Source organism: Panulirus ornatus, chromosome 46 (assembly GCF_036320965.1).
Source record: "Panulirus ornatus isolate Po-2019 chromosome 46, ASM3632096v1, whole genome shotgun sequence".
Classification (NCBI taxonomy): domain Eukaryota; kingdom Metazoa; phylum Arthropoda; class Malacostraca; order Decapoda; family Palinuridae; genus Panulirus; species Panulirus ornatus.
Window position 1 is genome coordinate 23,033,048 of NC_092269.1, and position 10,707 is coordinate 23,043,754.

Consider the following 10,707-nt stretch of genomic DNA (forward strand, 5'->3'; position numbering starts at 1 on the left):
AGGTATATGATAGAGTTGATAGAGATGCTCTGTGGAGGGTACTAAGAATGTATGGTGTGGGAGGCAAGATGTTAGAAGCAGTGAAAAGTTTTTATCGAGGATGTAAGGCACGTGTACGTGTAAGAAGAGAGGAAAGTGATTAGTTCTCATTGAATGTAGGTTTGCGGCAGGGGTGTGTGATGTCTCCATGGTTGTTTAATTTGTTTATGGATGGGGTTGTTAGGGAGGTGAATGCAAGAGTTTTGGAAAGAGTTGCAAGTATGAAGTCTGTTGGGGATGAGAGCACTTGGGAAGTGAGTCAGTTGTTGTTCGCTGATGATACGGCAAAAATGGGTATGTTTGAAGAAATATGGTTCCAACAATGTTGTATGGTTGCGAGGCGTGGGCTATGGATAGAGTTGTGCGCAGGAGGGTGGATGTGCTGGAGGTGAGATGTTTGAGGACAATATATATAGTGTGAGGTGGTTTGATCGAGTAAGAAATGTAAGGGTGAGAGAGATATGTGGAAATAAAAAGAGCGTGGTTGAGAGAGCAGAAGAGTGTGTTTTGAAATGGTTTGGGCACATGGAGAGAATGAGTGAGGAAAGATTGACCAAGAGAATATATGTGTCCGAGGTTGAGGGAACGAGAAGAGGGAGATCAAATTGGAAGTGGAAGGATGTAGTGAAATAGATTTTGAGTGATCGGGGCCTGAACATGCAGGAGGGTAAAAGGCGGGCGTTATGGTGATGTGAGGAGATGGAATGAGTATTTTGAAGGTTTGTTGAATGTGTTTGATGGTAGAGTGCTAGATATAAGGTGTTTTGGTCGAGGTGGTGTGCAAAGTGAGAGTGATAGGGAGAATGATTTGGTAAACAGAGAAGAGGTAGTACAAGCTTTGCGGAAGATGAAAGCCGGCAACGCAGCGGGTTTGGATGGTATTGCAGTGGAATTTATTAAAAAATGGGGTGACTGTATTGTTGACTGGTTGGTAAGGTTATTCAATGTATATACGAGTCATGTTGAGGTGCCTGAGGATTGGCGGAATGCTTGCATAGTGCCATTGTACAAAGGCAAAAGGGATAAAAGTGAGTGCTCAAATTACAGAGCTATAAATTTGTTCAGTATTCCTAGGATATCATATGGGAGAGTGTTGATTGACAGGATGAAGGCATGTACAGAGCATTAGACTGGGGAAGAGCAGTGTGGTTTCAGTAGTGGTAGAGGATGTGTGGATCAGGTGTTTGCTTTGAAGAATGTATGTGAGAAATACTTAGAAAAGCAAATGGATTTGTATGTAGCATTTATGGATCTGGAGAAGGCATATGATTGAGTTGATAGCGATGTTCTGTGGAAGGTATTAAGAATATATGGTGTGGGAGGCAAGTTGTTAGAAGCAGTGAAAAGTTTTTATCGAGGATATGAGGCATGTGCACGTGTACGACGAGAGAGGTGATTGATTCTCAGTGAATGTAAGTTTACGGCAGCGGTGTGGATGTCTCCATGGCTGTTTAATTTGTTTATGGATGGGTTGTTAGGGAGGTGAATGGAAGAGTTTTGGAAAGAGGGGCAAGTATGCAGGCTGTTGTGAATGAGAGAGCTTGGGAAGTGAGTCAGATTTTGTTTGGTGATGATACAGAGCTGGTGCCTGATTCGTGTGAGAAACTGCAGAAGTTGGTCACCGAGTTTGGTAAAGTGTGTGAAAGAAGAAACCTGAGAGTAAATGTGAATAAGAGCAATAGGGTTGAGGGACAAGTCAACTGGGATGTAAGTTTGAATGGAGAAAAACTGGAGGAAGTGAAGTGTTTTAGATATCTGGGAGTGGATTTGGCAGCGGATCGAACCATGGAAGCGGAAGTGAATCATAGTGTGGGGGAGGGGGCGAAAGTTCTGGGAGCGTTGAAGAATATTTGTGGAAGTCGAGAACATTGTCTCGTATAGCAAAAATGGGTATGTTTCAAGGAATAGTGGGTCCAACATTGTTGTATGGTTGCGAGGCGTGGGCTATAGATAAAGTTGTGCGGAGGAGGCTGGATGTGCTGTAAATGAGATGTTTCAGGACAATATATGGTGTGGGGTGGTTTGATCGAGTAAGTAATAATAGGGTGAGAGAGATGTGTGGTAATAAAGAGTGTGGTTGGGAGAGCAGAAAAGAGTGTTTTGAAATGGTTTGGTCACATGGAGAGAATGAGTGAGGAAAGATTGACCAAGTGGATATAAGTGTTAGAAGCGGAGGGAACGAGGAGAAGTGGGAGACCAAACTGGAGGTGGAAAGATGGAGTGAAAATTATTTTGAGTGATCGGGGCCTGAACATGCAGGCAGGTGAAAGGCGTGCAAAGAATAGAGTGAATTGGAATGATGTGGCATACCGGGGTATGATGTGGCATACCGGCCGATTGAACCAGGGCATGTGAAGCGTCTGGGGTAAACCATGGAAAGGTTTGTGGGGCCTGGATATGGAAAGGGAGCTGTGGTTTCAATGCATTATTACATGACAGGTAGAGACTGAACGTGAACGAATGTGGCCTTTGTTGTGATTTTCTAGTTCTACCGCGAGCAAATGCGGGGGGAGGGGGTTGTGATTCCATGTGTGGCGTGGCGGTGATGGGAATGAATAAGGGCAGAGAGTATGAATTATGTACATGTGTATATATGTATATGTCTCTGTGTGTATTTATGTATGTATACGTTGAGATGTATAATTATGTATATGTGCGTGTGTGGACGTGTATGTATATACATGTGTATGTGGGTGGGTTGGGCCATTCTTTCGTCTGTTTCCTTGCGCTACCTCGCTAATGCGGGAGACAGCGACAAAGCAAAATAAGATAAATATAAATAAAAATAGTATATATATATATATATATATATATATATATATATATATATATATATATATATATATATATATATATATATATACATATATATATATATATATATATATATATATATATATATATATATATATATATATATATATATATATATATATATATATATATATATATATATACATATATATATATATATATATATATATATATATATATATATATATATATATATATATGTATAGGTGTTTTGAAGTGGTTTGGGCACATGGAGAGAATGAGTGAGGAAAGATTGACCAAGAGGATATATGTGTCGGAGGTGGAGGGAACGAGGAGAAGAGGGAGACCAAATTGGAGGTGGAAAGATGGAGTGAAAAAGATTTTGTGTGATCGGGGCCTGAACATGCAGGAGGGTGAAAGGAGGGCAAGGAATAGAGGGAATTGGAGCGATGTGGTATACCGGGGTTGACGTGCTGTCAGTGGATTGAATCAAGGCATGTGAAGCGTCTGGGGTAAACCATGGAAAGCTGTGTAGGTATGTATATTTGCGTGTGTGGACGTATGTATATACATGTGTATGAGGGGGGGGGGGTTGGGCCATTTCTTTCGTCTGTTTCCTTGCGCTACCTCGCAAACGCGGGAGACAGCGACAAAGTATGATAAAAAAAAAAATAATAATATAAATTCTCGATTAATATGTGTAAAACTGAAAGTTGATGGAGAGAGATAGGTGATGATTGTTGCATATTCACCTGGGCATGAGAAGAAAGATCATGAGAGGCAAGTGTTTTGGGAGCAGCTGAATGAGTGTGTTAGTGGTTTTGATGCACGAGACCGGGTTATAGTGATGGGTGATTTGAATGCAGAGGTGAGTAATGTGGCAGTTGAGGGAATAATTGGTATACATGGGGTGTTCAGTGTTGTAAATCGAAATGGTGAAGAGCTTGTAGATTTATGTGCTGAAAATGGACTGGTGATTGGGAATACCTGGTTCAAAAAGCGAGATATACATAAGTATACGTATGTAAGTAGGAGAGATGGCCAGAGACCGTTATTGGATTACGTGTTAATTGACAGGCGCGTGAAAGAGAGACTTTTGGATGTTAATGTGCTGAGAGGTGCAACTGGAGGGATGTCTGATTATTATCTTGTGGAGGCTAAGGTGAAGATTTGTATGGGTTTTCAGAAAAGAAGAGTGAATGTTGGGGTGAAGAGGGTGGTGAGAGTACGTGAGCTTGGGAAGGAGACTTGTGTGAGGAAGTACCAGGAGAGACTGAGTACAGAATGGAAAAAGGTGAGAACAATGGAAGTAAGGGGAGTGGGGGAGGAATGGGATGTATTTAGGGAATCAGTGATTGATTGCGCAAAAGATGCTTGTGGCATGAGAAGAGTGGGAGGTGGGTTAATTAGAAAGGGTAGTTAGTGATGGGATGAAGAAGTAAGATTATTAGTGAAAGAGAAGAGAGAGGCATTTGGACGGTTTTTGCAGGGGAAAAATGCAATTGAGTGGGAGATGTATAAAAGAAAGAGACAGGAGGTCAAGAGAAAGGTGCAAGAGGTGAAAAAGAGGGCAAAGGAGAGTTGGGGTGAGAGAGTATCATTAAATTTTAGGGAGAATAAAAAGATGTTCTGGAAGGAGGCAAATAAAGTGCGTAAGACAAGGGAGCAAATGGGAACTTCAGTGAAGGGCGCAAATGGGGAGGTGATAACAAGTAGTGGTGATGTGAGAAGGAGATGGAGTGAGCATTTTGAAGGTTTGTTGAATGTGTTTGATGATAGAGTGGCAGATATAGGATGTTTTGGTCGAGGTGGTGTGCAAAGTGAGAGGGTTAGGGAAAATGATTCGGTAAACAGAGTAGAGGTAGTAAAAGCTTTGCGGAAGGTGAAAGCCGGCAAGGGAGCAGGTTTGGATGGTATTGCAGTGGAATTTATTAAAAAAGTGGGTGACTGTATTATTGACTGGTTGGTAAGCTTATTTAATGTATGTATGACTAATGGTGAGGTGCCTGAGGATTGGCGGAATGCGTGCATAGTGCCATTGTACAAAGGCAAAGGGGATAAGAGTGAGTGCTCAAACTACAGAGGTATAAGTTTGTTGAGTATTCCTGGTAAATTACATAGGAGGGTATTGATTGAGAGGGTGAAGGCATGTACAGAGCATCAGATTGGGGAAGAGCAGTGCGGTTACAGAAGTGGTAGAGGATGTGCGGATCAGGTGCTTGCTTTGAAGAATGTATGTGAGAAATACTTAGAATAGCAAATGGATTTGTATGTAGATTTATGGATCTTGAGAAGGCATATGATAAAGTTGATAGAGATGCTCTGTGGAAGGTATTAAGAATATATGGTGTGGGAGGAAAGTTGTTAGAAGCAGTGAAAAGTTTTTATCGAGGATGTAAGGCATGTGTACGTGTAGGAAGAGAGGAAAGTGATTGGTTTTCAATGAATGTAGGTTTGCGGCAGGGGTGTGTGATGTCTCCATGGTTGTTTAATTTGTTTATGGATGGGGTTATTAGGGAGGTGTATGCAAGAGTTTTGGAAAGAGGGGCAAGTATGAAGTCTGTTGGGGATGAGAGAGCTTTGGAAGTGAGTCAGTTGTTGTTCGCTGATAATACAGCGCTGGTGGCTGAATCATGTGAGAAACTGCAGAAGCTGGTGACTGAGTTTGGTAAAGTGTGTGAAAGAAGAAAGTTAAGAGTAAATGTGAATTAGAGCAAGGTTATTAGGTACAGTAGGGTTGAGGGTCAAGTCAATTGGGAGGTAAGTTTGAATGAAGAAAAACTTGAGGAAACGCGGGAGACAGCGACAAAGCAAAATAAGAAAAAAAAAAAAAAAAATATATATATATATATATATATATATATATATATATATATATATATATATACATATATATATATTTTTTTATATTTTTATATATTTTATATATATATGCCCCGATCACACAAAATCTTTTTCACTCCATCTTTCCACCTCCAATTTGGTCTCCCTCTTCTCCTCGTTCCCTCCACCTCCGACACATATATCCTCTTGGTCAATTTTTCCTCACTCATTCTCTCCATGTGCCCAAACCATTTCAAAATACCCTCTTCTGCTCTCTCAACCACGATCTTTTTATTTCAACACATCTCTCTTACCCTTACGTTACTTACTCGATCAAACCACCTCACACCACACATTGTCCTCAAACATCTCATTTCCAGCACATCCATCCTCCTGCGCACAACTCTACCCATAGCCCACGCCTCGCAACCATACAACATTGTTGGAACCACTATTCCTTCAAACATACCCATTTTTGCTTTCCGAGATAATGTTCTCGACTTCCACACATTCTTCAAGGCTCCCAGAATTTTCGCCCCCTCCCCCACCCTATGATCCACTTCCGCTTCCATGGTTCCATCCGCTGCCAGATCCACTCCCAGATATCTAAAACACTTCACTTCCTCCAGTTTTTTTCCATTCAAACTCACCTCCCAATTGACTTGACCCTCAACCCTACTGTACCTAATAACCTTGCCCTTATTCACATTTACTCTTAACTTTCTTCATTCACACACTTTACCAAACTCAGTCACCAGCTTCTGCAGTTTCTCACATGAATCAGCCACCAGCGCTGTATCATCAGCGAACAACAACTGACTCACTTCCCAAGCTCTCTCATCCACAACACTCTTCATACTTGCCCCTCTTTCCAAAACTCTTGCATTCACCTCCCTAACAACCCCATTAATAAACAAATTAAACAACCATGGAGACATCACACACCCCTGCCGCAAACCTACATTCACTGAGAACCAATCACTTTCCTCTCTTCCTACACGTACACATGCCTTACATCCCTGGGGATAAGGGATAAGGGAGAAAGAATACTTCCCACGTATTCCCTGCGTGTCGTAGAAGGCGACTAAAAGGGGAGGGAGCGGGTGGCTGGAAATCCTCCCCTCTCGTTTTTTTTTTTTTAATTTTCCATAACAAGGAACAGAGATGTGGGCCAGGTGAGGATATTCCCTCTAAGGCCCAGTCCCCTGTTCTTAACGCTACCTCGCTAATGAGGGAAATGGCGAATAGTATGAAAGAAAATATATATATATATATATATATTCATTTTTTTCTCGCTTTGCGTTCTGAAGCAGGGGATAATAATGCTGTTTTCTTGTGGGGCGAGTTAGCGGTAGGAATGGTTGAAGACAAGCATGTATGAATATTTACCTATGTGTGTATGTAATATCTTCGTATATGAATGTATATGTGTGCATATGTTGATATGTATATGTATATATATGTACGTATGTGGTGACTACTCCTCTTCAATGTTACTAGCTGTAGGAAGTCTGTTAGAAGCAGTAAGATTTTATACCACAGTAAAGCGTTTGTGTGTGTGTAGTGGTGAGGGTGAGTGGGTCCTGGTTAAAGTAGGTCTGGTAGGGTTGTGTGACGTATCACTTCATGTTTTCCTGTATATTTTATTCCTGTTTATGTTACGTGTTTATGTTACGGTTTTCACTCTCCAGATATTGGTAGGGTGGTGGCTGGTGTTCTGTTTGATCATTGGTACTGGATTTCGCTCGTCCTTGATAGCGCATCTGACCGTGCAAGGAAGGTCAAAGACCATAGAGAGCTTCCAAGATCTACTGGCTCTGGATAACTGGAAGTGGGGCACCGAACGCTGGCTTTTATCAGGAGTACCTCTGGAATATTTTTCCAAGCACTGGGACCCAGTTGTGAAGCAGATATATGGCTCTATGGAGGTAAGTCTACACCATATCTTCTATGATATCGCATAGAAGATACAAATGGTTGTGCTCTTACAACTCTCGAAAACCAGCTGCACATGTTTTTTCTATCAAGGAACTATACTCAGATTTTTGGATTATATGAGATTAATGGTATCTTATAGCCTTTAGGTAACTGGGAAAAAAAATCTGCTGAAATAATTCAAGAGTAAACTTTCTTATGGTGTGACTACGACAAATTTGTTTCCATAGGTAGATGGTCCATAATGATGGTAAAGAGACGAGTGAAAATGAGTAGAAGATTCGCTCTCTACGTAATGTACAATGAGTAATACCAGATTATAATACAAAGGAATGTAAAGCAATTCAAACAGCAACAGTTCACCGGATTCGATAAGGGCCGTTTGTTAGAGAGAGGGATGTTAGAACTTCACAGATTAGTGTGGCAAAAGTTAGAAGGGCATACAGATATTTCAAAGAAAATATCCTGCAAACTCTCAGACTGACTAAGGAGGCGCAAAAAATCCATCATTAAAGAAATCGAACAGATTTTTCAGACATGAGCGATTTCGGCTAAAACTATGCTGAGAATCGCCTATTGTGTTCCTCAAAATAGCTTACACATGTGTCCCAGGAGATGCTCTCCTTATGTTTTCCAATATCAGACGTTAAGCTAATTGGACGATAAATCTCAGGCAGTGATTAACTAGTTTTTTCAATAATGATGTTAAATCTGCAAACTTCCATACATCTAGAGCTTTTCCCGTAGTAAGTGACTTATCAGTCAAGGCCCATTTTCGCCTTGTTTATTGTCCTCGAATAAGACTTATTAGGACCTGCTGTATCATCTATCTTCATTCCGTTTATTGCTGATAATATGTCAACAACTTTTATGTCAGTATCTTGCAGATTGTTATCCTCTCGTGTCTATGAAACTGGATTTGAAATATTGGCTTTGTCTTCGATTGTAAATACAGATGCAAAAAAACTTATTTGATATTTTTTTTCCAAATTTTTGTTGTCTTGGACCAAGTCACTGTCTTCCGTAGTTAATGGATCAGTTAACTTTATAATGCCTCTCTTGCTTCTAGTATAACTGTAAAACTCCTTAGGGATCATTTTGCTAATTCCAGCAATATGATATCCATATTAACGTTTACTTTCTCGTATAACTCTTTCACTCCCAGCAAATTGACATCGAATAGTCAGTCAAGATGGTTATCGGGCTATGTGAGTTTCTTTGAAGCTATTTTCCTGGTCAACGGCACTTTTAAATCCACCTCAGCGTTCCACCTCCCTTGGATTCGTTTTAAATACAGACCGTCTTCATGGCACATGTGTCTCCTCGACTGATTTCAAGGTTTTGCTGAAGTTTTACAAAACTATATTTACATATAATCCCAAGTTTGTCTGACCAGAGCTATGCGAAGATGATTAAAATCTGCAAGTTTAAGATCGGGTATTTTTTCGTGACTTCTCATGTTGACCAATATTATTACATGCCGTGTTGAAAGTGACCTTAAACGGATTTGTCGATGATCACTTGTACCAAACTGTTCACCAACTTTAACATCATTAACGAGATCCTCATTTTCAGTTAGAACAAAATGCAATATATTCTCGTCACGAGTAGGTTTTCGACTAATTGGATTAGGACGCTATCAAGCAAATTTAGTACACGACCGAAACAACTGGAAAGGGATTCCCTCCATTTAGATAACGGTATTCAATACTCTCCGATGAGAGATTCATGTTCATTTCATATTTCTGCTGACTAATCATAAAATTTTTCGTCTACCTCTGGTGTCTGTGCAGGTGGTTATAAACTAATCCTTGCTTTCATTTTCTAACGAAGTTGATCTTTGATTTCTATAAACTGATGTCGATATTCTCAACAGCTACAACATGAGCTAAGATACATGAAATTTTCAATATTAAGCTTTAAATACACACAGAGCATAAGTCGAACAGTGAATCATGAATGCAAATTTACAGAGAATGTTCATACACCAGATTGTTATGGTTGACGAGGCACTGAAGAAGGTGATAGATGGGGACTTCTCCTTCATCACTTTCAAGGAATATGTCACCATCGTCATTTCATCCCGCTACACAGACAACTTGAGCAACACTCCCCTCTACATCAGCAGCAATGGAATACCTATCATGGCTGCCTTTGGATGGGGAATGAGGCAAGCATCCTGAGTGTATTTCTTGTCTTCTACTCATCTTACTACTTGGGATATATCCAACAATAAAATAACACTCAAGTTTTACATGAATTACAAAAAATACGAGGTTATGTTTAAAAACTGGCGGGAAAGCAGACAACCAGGCTTTATGTGGTGGTCGCAAAATAAGGATAAACCTTTCGAAGGAAAATGGGAGAGGGTGCCTTGAAAAGATTTTATATTTCTACTCTTACTCGTCTGTAAATATTACTGTGAAGAAAGAAGACAAACAATTGTCCAAAATTTACATTCATCCCAAAACCATGCAGCAATAATACATGAATTTTACTGTCCCACGGCATACTTAGTAGGCAACTGCTGAAAAAGTGCATCTTACACCGGCCGGCTCCCACAGTGAAAGCACAGGTTAAGTCCATGTATGTAGGGGTTTCCTCAACTCTTTGTTGAGCTTTCATTTTATTCTTTCGTTCATAAAAATTCGTTTCTGAATTACTACCATTCATCACCACTACAAATACATAAATCACTGACTGAGGGCAGGATAGAAAGATTACTTCGAACGCATTCCCCGCGTGTCGTAGACGGCGACTAAAGGGGACTGAAGCGGGGGGCTAGAAACCCTCCCCTCCTTGTATTCTAACTTTCTAAATGGAGAAACAGAACGGGTCATGCGGGTGCACATGGGGTGTTCAGTGCTGTAGATGGAAATGAAGAGCTTGTACAATTGTGTGCTGAAAAAGGACTGGTGATTGGGAATACCTGGTTTAAAAAGAGAGATATACATAAGTATCCTTATGCAAGTAGGAGAGATGGCTAGAGAACGTTATTGGATTACGTGTTAATTGATAAGTGCGTGAAAGAGAAACTTTTTGATGTTAATGTGCTAAGAGGTGCAACTGCAGGATGTCTGATCATTATCTTGTGGAGGCGAAGGTGAAGATTTGTAGAGGTTTTCAGGAAGGAAG

At 40.4% G+C, this 10,707-nt stretch overlaps 1 protein-coding gene across 1 annotated transcript in view; it reads left to right on the forward strand.

Moving 5' to 3' along the window:
* LOC139763154 (probable glutamate receptor) overlaps window positions 1-9,802 on the forward strand; it is a 62,868-nt gene extending 53,066 nt beyond the window's left edge. Inside the window, exons 5-6 of the mRNA XM_071688860.1 lie at window positions 7,329-7,565; window positions 9,564-9,802. Of these exons, the coding sequence (XP_071544961.1) occupies window positions 7,329-7,565; window positions 9,564-9,755 (429 nt within the window). The 3' untranslated portion in view covers window positions 9,756-9,802. The remainder of the gene's footprint in view (window positions 1-7,328; window positions 7,566-9,563) is intronic.
* Window positions 9,803-10,707: the final 905 nt, after the last annotated feature.